The 24874-nt window shown below is 38.1% G+C and overlaps 2 protein-coding genes across 2 annotated transcripts in view; one reads left to right on the top strand and one right to left on the bottom strand.

Annotated features, from left to right (window-relative positions):
• Positions 1-221: 221 nt before the first annotated feature.
• Positions 222-19529, top strand: apmap (adipocyte plasma membrane associated protein). Its single transcript, XM_084391162.1, has 9 exons — positions 222-491; positions 629-745; positions 4828-4943; positions 5287-5379; positions 9416-9532; positions 9806-9980; positions 10146-10280; positions 17032-17224; positions 18447-19529. Exons 1-9 carry the CDS (start codon positions 400-402, stop codon positions 18654-18656), a joined length of 1248 nt encoding a protein of 415 aa, XP_084247288.1. The 5' UTR covers positions 222-399; the 3' UTR covers positions 18657-19529.
• Positions 19530-23979: 4450 nt separating this feature from the next.
• cst7 (cystatin f) overlaps positions 23980-24874 on the bottom strand; it is a 5013-nt gene continuing 4118 nt past the window's right edge. The window contains 1 exon segment of the mRNA XM_084391561.1: positions 23980-24217. Coding sequence (XP_084247687.1) covers positions 24125-24217 — 93 coding nt within the window. The 3' untranslated portion in view covers positions 23980-24124.

Genomic DNA, 24874 nt, shown 5'->3' on the forward strand with positions numbered 1-24874 from the left:
TGATTCAATGGTTTTATCTGTGCGTATAATGTCATAAATGAAACGGTTTGTGTATTTATTCTTAAAAATGCTTTATTTATTTGCTTGTTTATTAATGACAAAAAATTAATTTACTGTAAGCTATTTGAGTCGTTTTGCTGCGTTTATAAAAAAAAGCCCCAAAAAAACTTTTAATTTGAAAAATGTCCCTTTTGTCACTGAAAGCGTTTCATCGTTTCTCCGCTCACACGTCACTGACTGGTGTCGGGAGCGCGCGTGGGTCTCGTGCACGTCATAATGAACTACGCTGGTGTCGGGATGTTGTGAAATAATTCTTCGTTTGTTGGACCAGCGTTTATTTAGCCTTATGTTTTAGTGAACGTAGCTGTGAAACAGAGAGAGACTCGACACAACAACAAAATGAATGAGCCCGAGGGACTGCGGTTCAGGAGGTTGAACAGACCTCAAATAATTACTGATGAAACCCATGAACCCCAGTACAAAAGCACAAGGTAAGACATACCTACCTGCCTTCAATGCTTACTTGAAAACATTTGTATGCACTTGATTAATTTGCATTCAATTTAATTGATGTTAAATGTGTCCTCGTCAGATAATGTATACCATGTTGTTTTGTTGTGCGTTGCAGCACTTACAGTGGGAAGGTGTTTCGTGTGACGTTACTCTCACTGGTGGCTTTCCTGCTTTTCCCACTGCTGGTCCTCATTTTCCTGATTGATTCTCCCATTCAACCAGAGGCTTTCAGGTGAGCTTTGTACTCTCATAGGGATCTACACCTTAAGCATGGAAAACACAAGTCACAACTCACAGTACTTCAGACATTCAGGGTTTCCTCAGGACAGTTCCTGGGAGTTTAGATAAAAACTCATGGAAGTCATACATTTTCTATTTACACTTTGCTCTAAAATATGTAATTGGATGGAAATCTGTAAATGACTAAATGATGCAAGTACAATAGGATGTTTCTCATGCAAAGGTGTGTAATGGTTACAGAGAGGAGGAGTACAGGTGAGACATTGTGTCACACCGCATTGCTCAGAAACCATGAGTTATTGTCATTGGTCCTACTCAATGTTTATCGTTAAATGTCAGTTGTAAAGTTTATTACAAAATGGCAAAAAGAACTTCCTGTAACGTTCTGTTGCCAAGCTGGAAATTATGCAATTTAAAAGAAGCCCTATTCAAAAACTACATTGCTTTAATTGTAGAAAACCGCCTTCTTTTAGACTTCATGTGTTCAGTTTTAATGGTTAAAGAATTTTTTAACCCCAAAATTAAAATGTTATCTTTTAATCATCCCAATGTTTTTCCAACCCGTATAAATATTTACAATATAGCTTAGCTTCTGCTTTCCACATAACTATAGCGGAGGGTGATTTATACTGCCAAGTTCCAAAAAGGAAAAAAAAACTTGAAAAGTAGTCCATGTGACTGAAGCACTATAAAAATATATATATAAAATAAAAAATACAATTCTGATTTATTTTTATTTTTACATTAACAGTGTAATTAATGTTCTATTTATTAATTAAAACCAAGTATGAATTTCATCAAGTTAGTGTTTTTAAGCATTTTTAATAACTAAAGGCAGTAACAATTTAAACAATATATTTTACTTGTGAACTGATGTTCAGCTGTTCTTTTTAATAGTCAACTTATTTCAGATCATCAGTCGTCAAGCTCGGTAAACACTGGTCACAGACATGAAGATGCACCTTTATGCTCCCCCACAGTCTTCATGTTTTCGGGCCATTGCACGCTTAATTTTGACGTAACATGAAGCGGTGATACAGTGTATATGCATATGTGTATATATGTATATATATATATATATATATGTGTGTGTGTGTATATATATATATATGTGTATGTATATATATGTATGTATGTGTGTGAGTGAGAGAGAAGAGTTCAGATGCAAAAACCTCTAGTCCGTCTGACATGTTTTCTTTTAAATTAGCATTTTTTTATTTTTTCATTGGTATGAAAAAATTAAATGCAATGTGTGCAAAAACCTCTAAGTCCCCCTCTCTGGACAACAAGACATGGTAAACAATTGCAAATTCACTAAAGATGCAACTGGAAACATTGCAAATGATGAAAGCAGAATTCAAAATGTAACTGATGAAACTGATCCTCACAGTAGGGAAGAGGTGTAAGAGGTGGTCCGTTTCTGTCAGAGTTTTACAGCAGCACAAGGAGCACCGTTGTGTTTAATTCCTACTCACGAAATCCTGTCATTGCCACTGTAACGATGGACAAAACATTCAAACTTGCAGCTCGGCAATTAAAAATTCGGCTCATGCGCAAACCTAGACTGGGTAAACCCAGCCCGATCTGCCGGCGGTTTGATTCCGCCCTGTACATTTTTCTATCCTGCTTTCGTTACAAATCTGCGGAGACCAATCACAAACTGGCTTATCCACCTGGTGCGCTATTGGCGGGTTTAATCACGGGTTTAATGATGTCACACGGTCGAACGGCTTGATTTGAGAGAGGGGAAAACATATAAGAAGATTAAAAAAAAAAAACACTGGATGGATTTTAATCATTTTATGATGGTTGTGTACAGGCACTGCCAACACACACTTCAGTACAATCAACTTGTAAAAGTGCATGTACCATTATATGACCCCTTTAAAAGATTGAGCTTGGTCTGGTGATAGCCAGACTAACGCAAACCGCCATTCTTCTTGAAATCATATGATTCGATTCACGTCTTCTGATTGGTTTCTGTGGACTTTGCAGTTCATTCAGTCGTTGTGCGTGGTGCACACTACTAAACGTTAAATCATTTCAAATTAACATAGATCTATTTAACATAAAGATTAAAATATGACATGACAAACTTCAAAATCATGAACAGTTCATTCGGTCCATTTGCTGTTACCAAGTATTAAGGTTGCTGCTTTAGAAACAGGGGCAAGTTCTTCTTTATAAAAAGAAGCTTTTCTGCTTTTTCACAGTGCAGTCTGTTTCTTTTACTGTCCAAGACATTGGATGCAGCACTGAACAATCGTTCACTGTCGGTGCTTGTGCACGGTTCACACAAATACTTGCGTGCAGTTTGTGCAAGAGACGGAAAGCGACCTTGATTGACACACTGAAGAGGATTCTCATTTATTTCTATTGGGATTTCTGCGAGCTAGGCATCCATTTGTGGCATGGTAGGGTTAAAGGAACACGCCGACTTTTTGGGACTGTAGCTTATTCACCGTATCCCCCAGAGTTAGATAAGTCAATACATCTCCGTGCGTGCCGTAACTCTGTCTGACGCACCCACCGCTAGCCTAGCTTAGCACAAAGACTGGAGGTAAATGGCTCCAGCTAGCATACTGCTCCCAATAAGTGACAAAATAACGCCAACATTTTCCTATTTACATGTTGTGATTTGTATAGTCACAGCGTGTACAAATAACAAGGTCACATGAGACACAGCCATCTTCTAACCGTATACATACTGGGAACTATATTCTCAGAAGGCGAAGCACTGCTACTTGGGCGGAGTGTGTGTGTGAAGTATGCTGGTGGATCTTTAATGCGGTGGGGCTACATTTCTTCCAAAAGACCCTGGGCAACTTAGGATGCACAATACACAGTAAAATAAAATAAACATCAAGGGCCTGCAGATATAAAATCAACACCTGACTGACCCTGTCAGGAAGCTTGGTTGGATCCTCCAGCATGACAATGATCCAAAGCACGTCTCAAAATAAACCACAGAGTAGTTCACTGATCACAGGATGAAGGTTTTGCCATGGACATAGCAGTCCCCTGACCCAAACCCCATAAAAACCTGTGGGATGAGCTGAAGAAAGGAGTCCACAAGCATGGATATCTGAATCTGGAGAGATTCTGAATGGAGGAATGGTCTCAGATCTCGTGCCATATGTTCATCAACCACATTATTTAATTTTTTTACGCATTATTGGAGAAGTTTCATAGCAGTTATCTGTCTTGGCAAAGGGAGTTTGCACAAAGTAATTAAATGAAGGAGTGTCAATAATTGTGGAATACATATATTTCAGAAAAAAAAATTATGATATTTGTTTCTTTCAACTATTTGACTTTAATTAAAGGTTAGATTTTTGTGAATATTTTGAATGAAAGACTAAGAGGAGAAATTGCAAAAACTAATTTTCACAGTCAGTTTTGCTCATATTAACCAAGGGTGCCAATACTTGTGAAGCCTACGGTATTTATTAATGTTTTGAATTAGATTTAAATTTCTATTTTCAGTCATTTAAGTTTAAGTGTTAGTAATTTTATCTGCTTTTTATATATATACATATATATATTTCATAATATGACTTCTGAAGACTTGGGAAATTGTGCATGAGTCGTATGGACTGCTGTTATGGTGTGTTGTTTTTCTGTCCTTTTGGTCTTATCAGCATAAACCTCCTTTTGCGTTTCACAGAAGTAAAATAATATAGGTTTGGAAATTATATGAGTGTGAGTAAATGAAAGCACAATTGTCATATTTTCATGCACTATTCCTTTAACGCTGAATGGAAAGCTTCTTTAATCATTCTTTTATATCTCATCCAATATAGTCCTTTTGGTTCTGATCTGCTGCCACAGTGTTCTTGAGAGTCAAGACAAAATCCAATATAAATATTCATCTTAAGTCAAGCCCCACAGTGCTTTCTCATTTCTTTTTTAGTTCTGACAATGGTAAATAATTGATGCCTCTGCGGTTGATATGTAGGGCATTTCATCTCCTCCAGCTTTCTGCTGAAAGTTCAGTTCTTCTCAACATTTCTGAACATGAAGCTTAACTAAAGTTCTTCTTTGTTTTTTTCCCCTCTTGTGTTTAATAATTAGTCTCAATGAACCGCCTCTTATGACTGGCTGTTACGAGCCCAACCTAATACTCAGACAGGCAGAGCGACTGTTCGAGGAGCGGCTCATCGGCCCAGAATCCCTTGCCAATATTGGAGGTCAGTATTTGCAAAGCAATGCAGTCAAAACTTGACCTTTCACCCAGTGTGCCGCAGCTGTTTGGCAGTGTGTGCACTGAAAGTTAAACTGTGGTTGCGCTTGCCAAAGTAGGTAAAAGTTGAGTGTGTTATTGTATTTTTGTATTGCATGCTTGCACTCTGACTATATATATATATATATATATATATATATATATATATATATATATAAGGAAGTATGAAGGTCTTAAGACATAAATTATTATATGTAGATCTTAATATTGATCTTAAGCCATTAAATATGTAAAACATAATTTGCTTTAATGACAGTTTGTAATGCCTCTAAATCATTCTTGTTTTGTAGATGTTTTGTACACTGGGACGGCTGATGGAAAGATAGTCAAAATCGAGGGAAAGAACATTCATGTATTAGCAACACTGGGCAAGCCACCATGTGGTAAGAAAACCAGCAATACTGGACTGTTTCCTGCAACACTGCGTAATGTGGTATTTCAACATAAGTGACCTTGTCTTTTGAAATGCTCAGGTTCATGGGTTTGTTGCACATGGCATGAATCTTTGTACAGATTTCAGTTACTTTTAGGAAACTCATGTGGGTTTTTTTTTTTTTTGTGTGTGGTTTTTTGCTGTTCACACTTGCTAAATATGATCGGATTCCAATTGGATATGCACAAAAAATTATTTTGGACTAAACAAAGCTTTTGTCGACTGAATTTTAATAGTCACACAGTCCATGACAAACACCTGGTCCATGTGGTAATTATGTCGGGCAGGAAATCGAAATTTTACATCAGACATTATGGCTTATCAATTGAAACGCAAGTAGTAGCCTAACGTTAGCCACTTTACATGGCTGCTCACTCTAAAGTTAACGTTATCTTAGACAAATATTTGTTAATATTAGGCACATATCCAAGTGTTTGTGCGGAGTGTGGAAACAAAATTATACAGCGCTTACTTCATGACATGTTTAACTTAACATGCATTTCCCTCTAAAGTCGCATCCACTATACTGTGGAGATGAGGAGTCAGCGTCGTCAACTTCATCTTTGCAGCCGACACTCGCTAGCTTATTAATACATTTAAATGGTCAGACAATCTCCTTGTGTTGTTTTTCCTGACACATTCATAATCATTACTTTTGCCGGTGAGCTGGAGTATTACGGTCTAACTGGTGACTGCCATGTTGACTGTGACTTTATGTGAACGATCGGCCGCAGATTCGTAAATTCAAAACAATGTTCATTACGATTAAACTTTCTTACAACATGATGCTGGTATCATTGTAAAGATCAAACATAAGTGATGCCATTACCTGGTAGAAGTATGTTTAAGAAAAAAAACGAAATGCTAATAAAGAAATTTCTGTTATGGGATTCAAACTCATCCATCAAAATACAATCAACGGAAAATTGACGCACTCTGTCGATCGAACTATTTTTCCACCACAGTAAGCGAACGGATCTTAATCTTCAAATGTTCATTTCTGTAGCCTAATGTTTCATGATGCCACTGTGCCCATGTTGCCTCACGCTCACATGCTGATATAGCCTCATCTGTGTGAACAAACAAATGACCTAAATAAATAAGCCCTCCACTGAGCTGAGTCATCACAGTTTTTTTTTTTATTCATTACGTGTTTTCTTTGAGCAGGAAAAATTAAAGGTTCAGTTCATATATCTGACTGCTTGTATTTGTTGACAAAATTGTATACATGTGAAGTCAAATTGAAAATTGAGGATGCAGTGCATCGTGATATCGAATCGAACTGAATCGATGACATGATAATCGTAATCGAACCGAACCGTGAGACCAGTGTAGGTTCACACCCCTAAATCACAAAGTATCCTTTTCACTACACACAAGTGTTTCATCTACCTTTCATTCATAACTGCCTTTCATAATGTGAGTATGTGTTATGAGTATGACTAACTCGGCTCAATAAATCAGCTTATTTATTTAGGTCATTTCATTTGTTTGTTCATTGAATACTGAGTGATGAGTATTATGTCGCACAATATTTGGGGGAGCAGCGTTTTGATGAGAACTTGTCACTCTTGTCATACAGTGTATTCAGATGAGGCTATATCAGCGTGTGAGTGTGAGGCACAAGTTAGCATGAGCATCATGAAACATTAGGCTTCAGAAAAGCTTATTTGAAGCTCAAGATCCGTTTGTGGTGGTAAAATAGTTCAATCGATAGAATGCGCCACTGTTGCGTCGCTTGTATTTTGATGGATGAGTTCGAATCCCGTAACAAGGATGACTTTATAAACTTTTTTTATTTTTTTGTTAACGTACTTCTGCTGTTCCTGGTAATGACATCACTAATGTTTTATCTTTACAATGATGCCAGCATGTTGTAAGAAAGTTTAATTATAATGAACACACTGCACAGGTTTTTCGAATTGACGAATCTGTGGCCAATCATTCACATGTGGCGTAAAGTCACAACTCAACACGGTCACCAGTTAAAGCTATAATATGTAATTTTTTCGCCACCAGAGGTCGCATTTTCAAAACAATAACAAAGACTCTAGTTATGAAGGAGAGTGGAACTATGGGAGATGTCGTTTTCACCATCCAGAGATGTGTAGAATTCACGAATTTAAATAAATGTAATAAATTAGTTTTTGTATTACCTGTACGTTTGATCACACTATGGGGCTGTTTACACGACATCGTTTTCAACTAAAAACGTAAAACTTTTTATGCGTTTTGGCTAGGGCTGCACGATTAATCGCAATTTCCATGTAATCGCACTTAAATCGAGATCGCTTATCGCGATTTTAAAATCGCAAAGGCTGCGATTATTTTTTTTATGCGCAGTTTGTCATTGATGTACGGCTCTGTAAACGCTGCTCCATCTGAAAGCACTGTGAGTTTGAGTCACTTATAACGTGCATTTGAAAAAAACAACACGAGTCAAATATCTTTCCAAACACGAGAATCATTTATGAACCTCGTTTTAATAACATGCAACATTTAATAACATGCATTTACTCCAAACTCACTTCATAAGGACAGTTGAGCTCCTCCTTCTGTGAGATGATGAGCTTCTGACACAGAATAAGGCAGTCGTGCATTTATAAGTCATGTTTAATCAAAGCGTTTCAATCTTCTGACTATTCAGCTACAGCGACAGGGATTTCCTGGAATGATGCGCCGTTATTGTACTTCTGCGGCGGGGCATATTTAGCGTGTTTGCGTGAGAGCGCCCTCTGGTGTTCAAATGGGGCAGTGTTTACTACCGATCAGCCGCACTCCACTGACCAGCTGCGCTTAAAATAATCGCAGCCTTTGCCAAATCGCGTGCGGTTTTATTGCCATTAATCGTGCAGCCCTAGTTTTGGCCGTTTGTTTACACGACAACAGTGTTTCGGGTGTCTGAAAACGCAAGTTTTTGAAAACGGTCTCCGTGTAAACAACAAAAACGTGAATTTCTGAAGACGATGACGTCATGCACATGCGTATTACATGTTCAGTCTATAGTGTTTCATTTCCATCTAATGGCCTGGCAGCAGAATACAGCGTTTTAATAAACTTAAAATAAACACAAAAAGGACTGTACATTTTTCCCTTACTACTGATTTTTATTAGTTGTTTTAATCATTTTTATTGAATGGGAACCGGAACCAGAATCATAACCGGAAAATTTCTTACGATTCCCAACCCTAGTTATGATCAGGCAAGACTTTAGGACCCTTATTAATATTAGAAATGATTTGCAGTGCTGAAGCGGGAACGCCTGAAACCGGACGCTGTGGTTGCGTTGTTTCTGCTCCATGCGCGAATAACATTGGATTTGAGTGTGTGTTGCTTGCGACTAACAACCAACTCTCGCTTGTACCTGTGTACAGTATGTTCATTTTTTGTTCTTCCTTGTCATTCGTTCATGATCTTTGCTTTATTTTTCAATGATTCTCAGAAATTGCTTACTGCACCTTTAATTTATATTTTAAATGCTCATTATGTTTTAGTATTTCTCTGTAATGTAGAACAGTGTTACGTATAATATTCCTTCTCAGCCCTGAAACTGAAACCATTGTAATTAAATTAATATCACAAACGTCTGACTTGTCGGCTAATGGCTTGAACCAGCCCTACTACATTACACTAATGCATGCAAAGCACACATGCATTAACGTAATGTAACATTAAAGCACTACATAGACGGGTTAAAATTCCTACGTTTATTTTATTACAGTAGAAGATGGCATTTTATATAGTGGATGACTCTACTCCTTTCTTTTCCCTGGCTGTGTTGTAAACTGCTGACGCTGTGGAAACAAACATAAAATGTGCTTAGAATTTTAATTGTTGACTAGCTCATGCATTTTGTTCCATCAAACACATCAAGTTATTCAATAACTGAGTTATGTTAGATATAATTGAGAATTCCAGTGTCAAAATCTATTATCATTAGTGTTGAATATCCATTGTCTTTTTTTTTATTTTATTTTTATTCAAAGGCTCTCATGAGCAAGAACACACTTGTGGACGTCCTCTGGGAATCCGTGTGGGACCCAATGGCACCTTGTTCGTCACTGATGCCTATTTGGGACTGTTTGAGGTCAACCCTGTCACGGGTAAGGAAAGAGAATACACATATTCTGTTTTAAAAAGTCAGTTCTCATTTAAAGGGTTATAGTTTGTGCAAAAAAAAAAAAAAAAATTCTGCCATTATTCACTAAAACCACATGTTGTTCCAAACCAGTATGCAGTTATTATTTTCCCACATAGAACACAAAAGGAAGAGTTGAGACACCACTCCTCTAACAATAGTTCACAGTGTCCACGTCTCTTGTCAAGCTCCAGAAAGAACAATGCACTATGCACACAAGTCTCGTTTTGACTTTTAGGTGAGGTCCAATCTCTGGTGAGCACAGGGAAGATGATCGGTGGTCGACGTCTGGGCTTTGTGAATGATCTGGATGTAACTCAGGATGGGAAAAAGGTGTACTTCACTGACTCCAGCAGCAGGTGGCAGCGCAGAGACTTCATGCACCTGATCATGGAGGCCACAGCAGATGGACGGTAACTGGGACATGAAACATCTGATTTTCAGTGCATTTCACGGGTTTTCGCACTTTACAGTTTTATTGGTTGGAACATAGCGCATAGTTTCTGAATCACTGCTTGTTTTCATTGGGAATTATGTTTTTAGTACGGTGACTGATGTTGCTAATTTGTTTTTTTCAGTGTGCTTGAGTACGATACAGAGAGCAAGGAAGTTTCCGTGATGATGGAGAACCTGAGGTTTCCTAACGGCATCCAGCTCTTCCCTGATGAGGAGTCTGTTCTAGTGGCTGAAACCACAATGGCCAGAATAAGGAGGTGATACTCGGCGTACTGTTTATATTCTGTTACTTTGGTCGTTGATTGTTAAAACTTGTATATTGTTTAATTATTATAATTTTTTATTCTAATCAAAACCTGGGATGTTATCACTGAACAAGAGCTATTTTCATACTGTTTTTACTATTTCTATAGTATATACTGTACACTAGCGTTCAAAAGCTTGGGGTAAGTAAGATAAAATAAAAAGGAAATTAATACTTTTATTCTGCAAGGATGCATTAATTAAATTTTTTTTTTTAAATACCAGTAAGGCATTTTTGAAGGATCATGTGACACTAAAGACTGGAGTAAAATTCAGCTTTGCATCACAGGAATAAATTACATCTTTTATCTCACAAAAGTGAGCACACCCCTCACATTTCAGCAAACATTTTAGTATATCTACTCAAGGGACAATACTATAGAAATCAAACTTGGATATATTTTAGAGTAGTCATTGTGCTGCTTGTATAGCAGTATACATTTACTGTCCTCTGAAAAGAACTCAACATACAGCCATTATTGTCAAAATAGCTGGCAACAAAAGTAAGTACACACTAAGTGATAATAGCTGTACGTCGTTTGACCATGCAAAGCCACATGTCCTATTCATCCTTTTCATGTTTTTTCTGCTTGACAGGACCGTTTATCTTGTATTAGAGCAGTTCAAATTTGCAGTAAAATTCTCTCATACTGACCACTGGATGTTCAACATGGCCCCTCATGGCAAAGAATTTACAAGTGGACAGATTCCACTCGTAACAGGCTTTGTAAGGGTCAATCAAAGAAGTTGAGTCCTCGTGCTGTGCGTCAGGTGCAGAAGCTGACTTAAAAAAACAGATGCATGATCGTGCCAGCATTGCTTTTGAGGTTGCAGAAGCGGAAGGTCAGCTTGTCAGAGCTCAGACCATACGCTGCACACTGGCATCCTCAAGCGGAGGGTGGAGAAGTGCCATGTGTGTAACATCCAGCAGCTCTGTGATGTCATTGTGGAGGAGTGGAAGAGGATCCCAGCAACAACCTGTGCAGCTCTGGTGAACTCCATGGCCAGGAGGATTAAGGCAGTGCTAGATAACAGTGGTGCTCACACAAAATATTGACACTTTGGACACAGTTTTGACATGTTCACTTTGTATGTACTCACTTTTGTTGCCAGCTATTTTGACAATAATGGCTGTATGTTGAGTTCTTTTCAGAGGACAGTAAATATGTACAAGCAGCACATTGACTACTCTAAAATATATCCAAGTTTCATTTCTATAGTATTGTCCCTTGAGAAGATATACTAAAATGTTTGCTGAAATGTGAGGGGTGTACTCATTTTTGTGAGAGACTGTATATATGTGTGCACATATATAAACAAAAACTCGACAATAATATATATATATATATATATATATATATATATATATATATACAGTGAGGAAAATAAGTATTTGAACACCCTGCTATTTTGCAAGTTCTCCCACTTAGAAATCATGGAGGGGTCTGAAATTGTCATCGTAGGTGCATGTCCACTGTGAGAGACATAATCTAAAAAAAAAATCCAGAAATCACAATGTATGATTTTTTAACTATTTATTTGTATGATACAGCTGCAAATAAGTATTTGAACACCTGAGAAAATCAATGTTAATATTTGGTACAGTAGCCTTTGTTTGCAATTACAGAGGTCAAACGTTTCCTGTAGTTTTTCACCAGGTTTGCACACACTGCAGGAGGGATTTTGGCCCACTCCTCCACACAGATCTTCTCTAGATCAGTCAGGTTTCTGGGCTGTCGCTGAGAAACACGGAGTTTGAGCTCCCTCCAAAGATTCTCTATTGGGTTTAGGTCTGGAGACTGGCTAGGCCACGCCAGAACCTTGATATGCTTCTTACAGAGCCACTCCTTGGTTATCCTGGCTGTGTGCTTCGGGTCATTGTCATGTTGGAAGACCCAGCCTCGACCCATCTTCAATGCTCTAACTGAGGGAAGGAGGTTGTTCCCCAAAATCTCGCAATACATGGCCCCGGTCATCCTCTCCTTAATACAGTGCAGTCGCCCTCTCCCATGTGCAGAAAAACACCCCCGATGCATGATGCTACCACCCCCATGCTTCACAGACGGGCCTTGACATGTGCTGGTTTAAGCAGGGGAACCTTCCGTGCCATGCATGATTTCAAACCATGACGTCTTAGTGTATTACCAACAGTAACCTTGGAAACGGTGGTCCCAGCTCTTTTCAGGTCATTGACCAGCTCCTGCCGTGTAGGTCTGGGCTGATTTCTCACCTTTCTTAGGATCATTGAGACCCCACGAGGTGAGATCTTGCATGGAGCCCCAGTCCGAGGGAGATTGACAGTCATGTTTAGCTTCTTCCATTTTCTAATGATTGCTCCAACAGTGGACCTTTTTTCACCAAGCTGCTTGGCAATTTCCCCGTAGCCCTTTCCAGCCTTGTGGAGGTGTACAATTTTGTCTCTAGTGTCTTTGGACAGCTCTTTGGTCTTGGCCATGTTAGTAGTTGGATTCTTACTGATTGTATGGGGTGGACAGGTGTCTTTATGCAGCTAACGACCTCAAACAGGTGCATCTAATTTAGGATAATAAATGGAGTGGAGGTGGACATTTTAAAGGCAGACTAACAGGTCTTTGGGGGTCAGAATTCTAGCTGATAGACAGGTGTTCAAATACTTATTTGCAGCTGTATCATACAAATAAATAGTTAAAAAATCTTATATATTGTGATTTCTGGATTTTTTTTTTTTTTAGATTGTCTCTCACAGTGGACATGCACCTACGATGACAATTTCAGACCCCTCCATGATTTCCAAGTGGGAGAACTTGCAAAATAGCAGGGTGTTCAAATACTTATTTTCCTCACTGTATGTGTGTGTATGTATATTTATACGCAGATATACACACACACACATATGTATACACAATTCGGTGTATATTTATACACTAAAATAGAATACCATTATTTTAAACTGTAATATCTCACAACATTACTGTTTTTACTTAAAGGGGTCATCGGATGCAAAATTCACTTTTATATGGTGTTTGCATATAAATGTATCTTTGCAGTGTGTGGACACAACCACCATTCAATGAAAAAAAACCATTCACTCCTTTTTTTTTTTTTTCACAAAAAGCCTAAACACTCTCAATAATCAAGCCGTTTGGATTTCTGAGCGATATGATCTCATATTGCTCATGCTCCGCCCACGACCACTGACGGACTGTCCCGTATTAGCATATTTCCGCCCTCAGCCATTTGTATACTTTCTAGTGATGAGAAGTCCAGTTCTTTTCCGCGAACCAGTTCTTTCGGACAGTTCAATTCAATAAACCGGTTCACCAGTTCTTTTACGTCCTCACGTAATGACGTAAATTCGATCATCCCGGCGGATAAAAATAAATTCAGATAAAGGCATTTGTTATCATAACGTCAGTTAAATAATAGTAATTATCGTCATAATCATCTTGGATAAGTTTCTTACATTTACGCTTTGCAAATGAACCCTGTACAGGCGATGTGCAAATGCTGATGTTTTACATGTCTAAACGATAGCCTATAAAGTGAATAAACTGGTCTACATCAATTTTATTTGGTTATTAAAGAAACTTACATTTAGCCGAATTCGACTCCTTATTTAAGTCCTCAGTTCACCCGTGCTCATGTACCAGCACAGCATGCACTTGGCCGAAAGAGAAAGTTCGGTTTAGAGACGGTGCTATCACGCATGCACATTACTCCAGCTCATCGGTTCTCTCTGTAGCGAACATGTCCGAAAGAAACAGTTCTCGGTACTGGTGTCTCCAGTATGTTTAATACGTTATGTTTTGATTAACACATTATAAACATTTACTTTGCACCCTTAAAACCTTGGCAAGAGTTTACGTCAAATAGCCTATCAACTTACTTAGAAATTGAATTAGCTGTTCCTGAAAATAATGTTTTAGTATTAGCAGTTGCTCATTGTGAACAGAGCTGTTTTTGAGGAGGTAAAAAGGGTGTTGTTTTACACAACCATTTTACAATTAGGAAGGAGGAATTTAGGAATTTTAACCAAAGTATGTTACAAACTTTACATGAAGACTCTAGAGAATCACACCAACTTGTGGAAAATGGCCATCCGATGACCCCTTTAAGCCTATTTTTGGTCAATGCAGCCTAAGACTTCTTTCAAAAACATTAGAAAAATCTTAACTTTTGAACCATGGTGTATTTCTATCCCTCATGGCAAGTTTCACATCTTTGACTTTAGAGATGTTCATGTTTACTTTCTAATACAAATCCGACTAATAATTAGCTGTTCTGTGCTTCACTTTTCCATCTATATTTCAGTAAACTCTGATTGTCCCGTGTAATTTTAAGCGTGTTCTTACCTTTGGGCTGATTCATTATCAAGTCAGCTAGAACACATCAGTTCTCCCTGTCACTTCTTTATCGCCTCAAAGCTGACCTCTTGAATGACATAGTCCTCATCCACTGCTACATGACGTCTCATGTCTGCTAGAGGCACAGGCCGTTCTCCTTACCTGGATAAATGATGAGTGCATGCAGTTGCCAAGGCAACAGGCTCCATCATTAAGATTCCTGTGTGGAGAGATGCATAGCATGTTTCCTCTTACTAAAGCTAGTGTGGTCTCAGTGCTCCAGATGGTTTAATATTAATGTACCTTCCCTTTACCTCTGTACAGATAAAACGTTATCAAAATGATTCCAGTTCGCACGGATACGTGGAAGCGACTAAAAATTCTGTATTATGCATTAATTTGATGATGTCAATCTGTAAAGAAAGACTACGCGCCTGCGCATATACACTCACCTAAAGGATTATTAAGAACACCACCATACTAATACTGTGTTTGACCCCCTTTCGCCTTCAGAACTGCCTTAATTCTACGTGGCATTGATTCAACAAGGTGCTGAAAGCATTCTTTAGAAATGTTGGCCCATATTGATAGGATCGCATCTTGCAGTTGATGGAGATTTGTGGGATGCACATCCAGGGCACGAAGCTCCCGTTCCACCACATCCCAAAGATGCTCTATTGGGTTGAGATCTGGTGCCTGGGGGCCATTTTAGTACAGTGAACTCATTGTCATGTTCAAGAAACCAATTTGAAATGATTCGAGCTTTGTGACATGGTGCATTATCCTGCTGGAAGTAGCCATCAGAGGATGGGTACATGGCGGTCATAAAGGGATGGACATGGTCAGAAACAATGCTCAGGTAGGCCGTGGCATTTAAACGATGCCCAATTGGCACTAAGGGGCCTAAAGTGTGCCAAGAAACATCCCCCACACCATTACAACACCACCACCAGCCTGCACAGTGGTAACAAGGCATGATGGATCCATGTTCTCATTCTGTTTACGCCAAATTCTGACTCTACCATCTGAATGTCTCAACAGAAATCGAGACTCATCAGACCAGGCAACATTTTTCCAGTCTTCAACTGTCCAATTTTGGTGAGCTCGTGCAAATTGTAGCCTCTTTGTCCTATTTGTAGTGGAGATGAGTGGTACCCGGTGGGGTCTTCTGCTGTTGTAGCCCATCCGCCGGTTGTGCGTGTTGTGGCTTCACAAATGCTTTGCTGCATACCTCGGTTGTAACGAGTGGTTATTTCAGTCAAAGTTGCTCTTCTATCAGCTTGAATCAGTCGGCCCATTCTCCTCTGACCTCTAGCATCAACAAGGCATTTTCGCCCACAGGACTGCCGCATACTGGATGTTTTTCCCTTTTCACACCATTCTTTGTAAACCCTAGAAATGGTTGTGCGTGAAAATCCCAGTAACTGAGCAGATTGTGAAATACTCAGACCGGCCCGTCTGGCACCAACAACCATGCCACGCTCAAAATTGCTTAAATCACCTTTCTTTCCCATTCTGACATTCAGTTTGGAGTTCAGGAGATTGTCTTGACCAGGACCACACCCCTAAATGCATTGAAGCAACTGCCATGTGATTGGTTGATTAGATAATTGCATTAATGTGTATATATATATTCAAATGCGCATACCTGTAGACTAAACACATAATATGCATGTGCGTCACCGTTTTCACAGATTCACATTTTTGAAGTTTACAAGGAGATAACCTTTTTTCATTTTTATATTTTATTTTTATTTTTCAAAACTTGCATCTTGGAACTTATTTCAAAGTTTGCGTTCTCAAGCCATCAAACACTTGTTGTGCAGGTGAGCTGCTAGAGCGCATTAAACGTTTTCTGTTTTCAGTTAAAAAGCGTGTAAGCGTCCCCTAAATTAATAACTACTGATCTTTGCAATGGAAGTGAATCAATCAAAAACTAACTTTAGCTGGACAATAACTTTATTCAAGAGCTGTTGCAAAACAATCTCTGTTACTGTAATTTCCTGTTATCACTGTAAAGCTGCTTTGAAACAATCTTTATTTTTAAAAGCGCTGTATAAATGAAGGTGACTACTTTAACCCTGTGGTGATCTGGGATGGCCTGTTTAAATCAGTAGAAACAGTGCTGGGTAAAAATAAATCCCAGATTAAATGAGGTTATGTTAATTAAAAATGAGACAATGTTGCCAAAAGATTTAGCATTTTTTGGTTAGTGTATTACAATGTATTGGAACCAGATTTGTTAAATTCCTAACAAATCCAGTGTCGATAGTCTCAAAATGTTGAAACGTCATCTTGACTTGTCGGTTTAGCTGATGTATCGGTCCGTCACTGCTCATGTTCAGTTCTACATATTGAATGTTTACTTTTGTTGTCTTCACAGAGTTCACGTGTCTGGCCTAAATAAAGGAGGAATGGATACCTTTATAGACAACCTCCCAGGATTCCCTGACAACATTCGACGCAGTTCTTCAGGAGGATACTGGGTGGCCATGTCTGCTGTGCGAGCCAACCCCGGCTTCTCTATGCTGGACTTCCTGTCTCAAAGACCCTGGATAAAGAAGTTCATATTTAAGGTAAGCTGCCATTTAGAATTAAAATAAAAACTTTACTATTTTTATTTTAATTACCAATGTGTGTTTTTTTATTAAAAGAAGATTTTTTTTTAATTATTAATAATTAACATAATGTCTGTGTAATAAATCACTTTACAAATAGACAAATACATAGACATACGCTTGTTTATGTTTTATTTAAATACTTTAAATTGAGTGAAATGTAATGGCAAAATCTCTTTTCAAATTGACAAATATATAGACATTTATTGCTTTTTATTTACATAGTTTGAACATAGTTAAATGTAACAGTAAAATAACAAATAAATCACTTTTAAAATGAATAGATATATGAAACAAGAAAATAAATAAACCCATTTATGAGAAGGATCTCGAGACCCTCAAGTTTCATCATTTTGTTGCACTCCATCCAGCTGTTTTTCTTAATAGTGCAACAGTCGGTTCCAGAAGTAAAATCTGCATTCATTTTCTCCATAGAGAAATTAAGTTTAAACTATAACTTATAAACCTTTAAAGACAGACCTACTGTGTGCTACAAGCTTGTTAATCGATGGTATTTGCCGTCAGCCCCCATTATTTCAGCTTTTTTTTTTTTTTATAATCGTGTTTATCAGCAGAATTCCTGGTGAAAAACTACATTACCCATGATGCTGAACAAAAAATGACACCAATCAGAGAGTCGAAAGAAGCAACACTCACCAGAAGATCTCTTTAGCTCCGCCCACTCCCATGAAGCACTGTGAATAATCGAGTCGGTCTCTCTACGCTCTTTAAAAATATTTAAACGTTTGTGTGTATGTATATATATTTATATATAAATATATAAATGCAATGCTTCATGGGATTGTAGTTCTTTTCCTCACTAAAGCTAAGTACACAGTCTTGTACCCTTGTATTTTTGTCCGACTTTCAAAAACGGTTTTGCTTCAAATCAAAATTTGTAGTGTTATGATTCACCTCGTAGCTTATTGGCTCTTTTTTTTTTTTTATCCCTATGGGAAAAATGATAGGAAAAAATACTTCTCAAACCAGCGCCAGTGAAAAAGGTGGCTGGCACAGTTGTACTCGAGAACAATTCTTAAGTGAGCACTTCTTAGGAAACGTGTTCTGGTTAATTAATTGCTGATTTTGATAGTAGTTTTTGTAATGGTGGTTTTACACATTCCAACTCAATATATATTTCTGAAATAGATATGCTTTCCCATGTTTTGTGTGTTCTCAGCTCTTCAGTCAAGAAACTCTGTTGAAGTTTGTGCCGCGCTACAGCCTGGTGGTCGAGCTTCAGGACGGTGGGACGTGCGTTCGTAGCTTTCACGACCCTCACGGCATGGTGGCGGCCTACATCAGCGAGGCACACGAGTACAACGGCTACCTGTACCTGGGCTCCTTCCGCTCCCCTTATCTGTGCAAGCTGGATCTGAGCAAAGTGTGAAACATGCCGTCACAATCCTGACAGATGCTCAGCTTGAGTCATTTCACTGTGGCTTCCAAACAAACAGATCCCGAAGCAATTAGCACAAGAACACTTATCAAATTCTTCCATATTATAGTCAACATATGACCGAACACATTCCCTTCATTTCAGTCCATTCTCTTTATTTAGGTCTGACAGATGCCTGTTTTTTTGTTCCATTAACCTGTGTGGGTGACTTTCTTTTTTTAGAGATGTGCGGTGCATAATAAGCTATCTGTTTTTTTGTTTTTGTTTTTTTAAAGATGTGCCATTACTATTTTTATTTCTCTCCCTTGTGACAGAAATAGTCGTTTCTGTACTTGATTTATTTGCACCGACCATCATCTGGTCCTTAAAATAGAGCTGACAACTGTTTTTCTTATAAAGGCGCTGTGATACAAATCAACGCGACCCACTCCTGTGGGTGGCAGCATAAGGAGGTTGTTTTGGGGAAGTGAAACGTTATTTTCATGTCATTATAAAATGAATCTCCTGCAACATTACGCTAAAATTATTTCTGGTTTTAAGAATGTCTGAATGTTTTGGTTTATTTTTAATTAAGAGATTGAAGGTATTAATTCCTCATTTCATTGTTGTTTGTATATGTTGCAGAAATGAGAGCTGTGTCACTCTTGGCTGATAAATGCTGCTGGCTTTATAATATTTAGCACACCCTTACACTGTGTATCTGTGTTTTCCATTCATACGTTATATGATGTCTATAATAATTCTCAGCAATAATGTCATATAACAGCGGTTCTCAACTGGCGGGTCACAGCTCATTTGATAAGACAATGGTGAAAAAAATAGTGCTAAATGGAAATAATAAATTAAATGAATCATATAATCTTGCATAGTTGGGAAAGCAAAATTAATTGCTTAACTTTTTTCTTTTTGCATTCCTGTAGTTTAAACAGTATAGCATGATGTTAGCAACGCCACGGTCATGGGTTCGATTCCCAGGGAATGCATGAACTGGGAATGGAGACAATGCAAGTCACTTTGGATTAAAGCTTCTGACAAAAGTAAGTCTTGTTGACCTCAGAGATTGTGTGGATTCTCGATCTACACAATTAAGCGTTAAAAGATTGCGACCTCAATTCAAACACCCATGTGATCTTATTCCTAAATGGCAATTTGGCTATATCTATTAAACCTTTGACAACAAGTACCAGCAAACATTCAAATCTGTGTTTTCTCTGCTGCTGACCCAGAGGGAGCAGTTGTTATGTTCAGGTATTAAACAACTTAACAAACAGTTTTTGAACCACACAGTATCATTATTTCTGTCTTAAAAAAAATTCTAATGATCACAGAGGTACTGGGATAAAAGTTTATAGGTCAGATATAAACACTGATGTCTATGGTTGAGATCAAAATAGAATAAAACACTTTTTGAAAGTAACTTGATGCTTCAAAAAAAATTATCAGTGACAGTTTGTGGCAACAAGTGACTTCGACAATCGACTCGTTCAAAAGATTTGTTAAAAAATCTTTCAGTCATTGAATCATTGAGTCATTGAAACCTCTAGTAAATTACTGCCCAGTTTCACAGACAGTCCCAGACTAAAGTACAGTTGTCTTGACTAAAAGCAATTTGGACTGACATATCTTAAATTATGTCAGTGCCATTGTTTTGTCTCAAGATGTGTAACAAATTGTATTCTTTAGGATAAGCCCCTCGAGATGCATCATCTTGTTTTCAAGGGGGTCCTAATACACAAGTTAAATAACATAACACAAAACAAAACAATATACACAAGACAACACAAAAACAATAGTCACCTAATTCAAAACAACAAACACACCAATACAAATTTATTTTATTTTGGTCTATGGATTTTTTTGCACACCAGTAATGTGTATTTTTATTTTTTTAAGCTAAATTTAGGATATTTAATTAGCTTTTATAAACATGCCTAAGGCCTAATCCTGGCTTAATCTAAGCCATGTCTGTGAAATTGGGCCAAGAAGTTATTTTGTTTACTTCGTTAGTTAGTAACTAAACTGAGGGTTTAACTTTTCGATTATTTATCTCATTGCGTTAAATAAAAATAGCCAGCCTATATGTTATATAACTTAAGTTTAACAAGCTGAAGTTCAGAATAATGTTTTTTTTGTTTTTCTGAACAATCAACGTTAGCGTACATGAGGTTAAGCAATTTTTCTATTGCTTGCTTCTGTTTTTTCGCCTGTGTCTTGATTCGGACATTCTGTACTATTTTCGAAGATGCGTAATAGCGCTCCTTACCGTATAACAGTGAAAACATAGGTTGCTGGAAAATTCTGTCAATGGCGGGGAAGCGTTGTGTTAGGGTGATGATCAAGCAGACGGCGTCCGACCAGAGCCAAAGGTGCGGAACACGCCGAAAAACTAAGCTGACCGAAAAAAAAATGGGTTGACGTTTCCCTGGTGTGTCCCGGCCTTTAGAGGGCTTGTCTACGTGTGAGATTCCCCTCAGGCTGTCAGAGGCCCGGGGCATGATTTGGCACTCTCGTCCGGATTTGTGGAATCTGTGGGTGTGGCCTCTGAACGGGGTGCGTTGATGTGTACCGTCTCCCAGCTCTGAGGCGGCTGTAGGCCCTTAAATAGAAACTCTTGGTTTCCTGGTGCAGGCTATGCGACTTGGACCCAGTTCCCTGCCCTGTAGGTTCAGTGTTGGGGTTCCTACAGAGTCGTTTTTCTACTCTTAAAGCTTACATAGCAGCGCTTGGTGCTGAGGATGTGTCGTTAGGAGGTGTGTCCATTTGGTGACACCCTCTGGTTTCTCGGTTTTTACAGGGAGCAATTCAGCTTAGGCTGTGCGAATCCCTTTGTGGAGGATTCGACATGGAGGCGAAGGTAGAATACAAATGCATAAAGTTTAATAAAAATCAGTCAACGAGTCGATGAAGCAGGCAAGGTAATCAGTCTAACCAGACAAACAAACAAAAAAACAGTAATCAAACATGAGAAGCACAATGGTCATAACAGGAAAGCAATGGAAAGAACGCTCGGTGAGGCAGTGAAATAACTGGCAATACTTTGCAAAGTATCTATGGAAAACCATAGCTATTTACAGGTGATAACAGGAATAAATAGAAAAGATTGAAATGTCCGCAACACTGCTTACTCCCATATTTTAATAAAAAAAGCAACGTTTCGACCCTACTGGGTCTTCTTCAGGCCTGAAGAAGACCCAGTAGGGTCGAAACGTTGCTTTTTTTATTAAAATATGGGAGTAAGCAGTGTTGCGGACATTTCAATCTTTTCTATTTAGTAGTCCTTTTTGTCCAGCACCTGCCAGATGTTGGGATGTGCACACAATAATCTCAACATATATGATAACAGGAATAAACCATAGAAGAAACAGTTCATGGCTAGTATTCGGGAGAGGGCTCCCTCTGGCGGTTGGCTGAATGGATACCAGCCTCATTTGTTACACCCTTCTTGGGACTTATCAGTTGTCCTGGAAGGCCATCAGTTTGTCCTGGAAGGCCACCCCATTTCGCACTCAGCAAGTGATTTTTGAGACATTTCCCCTCCTAGCACATAGTCTGAGTGACTTGGACAGAGTCATGGACTCTGCCCAGTGTGGGCTTTGAAGACTTATGTCGACCACAAGGACCAGTGGTGCAAGTCTGACCAGCTTTTCGCTGTCACCAAGCAGAGGATGTCTCATTGGATAACTGATGCTATGCTGCAGCCTATAAGGTGCGCGGCTTGGCTTCACCTCTCGGTGTACGTGCTCATTCTTCTAGAGGAATGGTTTCAGGCTCTGTTTAAGGGTTCCTCCTTGGAGGATATTTGTGTTGGGGCAGGGTGATCCTCTCCACACACTTTTATCAGGTTTTATGATCTCAAGGTGGGTAGGGCACTTGGCTCCCAGGGCTGGGCTTTTTAAGCACGACGCTGTCCTCAGTCTATTACCTATTCAGGAAACCAAGATTACATACAGTGCAATGCATAAGTTAATACACCAATGCTAAAGTTGACTAAAAAGAGGAATAAAAAATCATATTTTGGAAATTGAACTTAATGCCTTAATTTAAAAAATTAGGAAAAATCCAACCTTTAAGGACACCAATTTTCTTTGTGAATGAATAATGTATCGTAAATAAATAAATGTTCTTCCTTAAAATACATGGTGCATAAGTGAGTACACCCCTATGTTAAATTCCCATAGAGGCAGGCAGATTTGTATTTTTAAGTATTTTTTAAAAAAAAAATTAGGATACTATGCATCCTGATAAAGTTCCCTTGGCCTTTGGAATTAAAATAGCCCCACATCATCACATAGCCTTCACCATACCTAGAGATTGGCATGGGGTACTTTCCATAAGATCATCTCTCAATGCAAATCAAACCAGCTATTAGGCTAACTGAAATAAAACCATGCCAATCTCTAGGTATGGTGAATGCTATGTGATGATGTGGGGCTATTTTAATTCCAAAGGCCAAGGGAACTTTATCAGGATGCATAGTATCCTAAAAAATTTTTTTAAAAATACTTAAAAATAAAAATCTGCCTGCCTCTATGGGAATTTAACATAGGGGTGTACACACTTATGCACCATGTAAGGAAGAAAATTTATTTATTTACGATACATTATTCATTCACAAAGAAAATTGGTGTCCTTAAAGGTTGGATTTTTCCTAATTTTTTAAATTAAGGCATTAAGTTCAATTTCCAAAATATGATTTTTTATTCCTCTTTTTAGTCAACTTTAGCATGGGTGTATTAACTTATGCATTGCACTGTACATAACCAAAACGTCATAAATGATGGAAAATTCCGTCAGTGGTGGGGAAAGAGTTTAAATATATAAAAAAATTGCCATTTTCAATTGTAAATCAATGATTGGTTTAATATTAATAAATGTAATGTTTGATTTTAGGGACAATTTAAGGTCGCTTTTGTATGATAATGTTCTGGTTGCTGGGTCGCCACTTCATGTCCACTGTAAAATCTTGGTTCAAAGCAAATCCAGCTGAGAACCACTGTCCTATTGGATGCTTGCACCCACCTAATGGGCATATATGGAGTTATGAATTTTAGGACAAGTATGTCACATTTTGAAAAAACAAGTAGTAAATCAGTAGTCAAAAAAAAAAAAAAAAAACCTGTTCATACAAACCCGTTACATGTGTGTTTGATCAGTGCTGGTGTATTTCTAGGGCCAGTTTGCTTTAAAGATCTGTGACTCAAAGGAAAAGAGACAGGGAGCTCAGAGATTGCGGTGATAGCCCCTGATCTACTGTAGGTGTGTAAAGCACATCAGAAGTGAAGCCCACTGAATAATTTACTCTCAGTCAGTCAATCTCAGCATTTGATGAACTGAAGGTCACTTGCACCTATAGAATTACTGTACATGATAACCAATCACTACACTATTCACTTTTTTTTTTTTATTAGCATGACATTTCAGATTGATCCATTGAAAAACATTTAGATGAGAAAGACATTTCAGAATTTATCAAATGAATGACACTCAAAATATGTGGTCGACATTGTCTTCATCCATGGAATTGACCATACGTCAAAGTGACAGAGGAATGTCTATAATAAAAGGAAATATAAAAAAAAAAAAAAATCATATGAGTAATGATTTACAACCTCAATATACAGTATTTTATAATTACATTTGTAGAGGATTATCATGGTCATGGAAATATCATGGAATTGTAATTGTGATTTGCAGGTCTAAAAAGTTGGAAAGTGACTTTAACCCCCATTGCAAATCAGGTTTCAGGACTTCAAGCTGTTTGCAATGAACAAATCAAAGTAATTGAAATTGCTCAACACACCAAATGTTTCAAGTAATTTCCCCAAATTCAACTGAAAATGCAACTTTTAATGACTTCTGCAGTCTCAAAATTATTCAACCCCCTGAATAGAATCCCTCACAACAGCACAAATCTGCAAAACAGGTGTTGACTCAAGCACACCTGATGCAACTAATCAAGGACTTCATTCATTTCACCAGGTGTGCTTGAGCTAGAACACATGAAATATCTGAACTGGCTAGGTTTGTTGAGTGTCACATTTGACTGCATGTTAGAAATATAACTTAGTCAAAAGAATGGTCCAAAAAGTTAAAGTCCCCCTGTGGTGAAAATCAAGCTTTTAATGTTGTTTATATGTCTATGTGTTGTTTTTAATATGCTTTAAGACAAACCATGTACAAATGCATAAGTCAAAACCAATGCAGAGTAT

The sequence above is a fragment of the Rutilus rutilus genome, assembly GCF_951802725.1.
Source record: "Rutilus rutilus genome assembly, chromosome: 20".
NCBI classification, from domain to species: Eukaryota; Metazoa; Chordata; class Actinopteri; order Cypriniformes; family Leuciscidae; genus Rutilus; species Rutilus rutilus.

Excerpts from the sequence above, each read along its gene's own strand:
- apmap (XM_084391162.1), top strand. The coding sequence starts at position 400 with ATGAATGAGCCCGAGGGACTGCGGTTCAGGAGGTTGAACAGACCTCAA. Across the intron at positions 9,533-9,805 it reads TGAGGTCAACCCTGTCACGG|GTGAGGTCCAATCTCTGGTG; the intron begins GTAAGGAAAGAG and ends TTTGACTTTTAG. Across the intron at positions 10,281-17,031 it reads ACAATGGCCAGAATAAGGAG|AGTTCACGTGTCTGGCCTAA; the intron begins GTGATACTCGGC and ends TTGTCTTCACAG.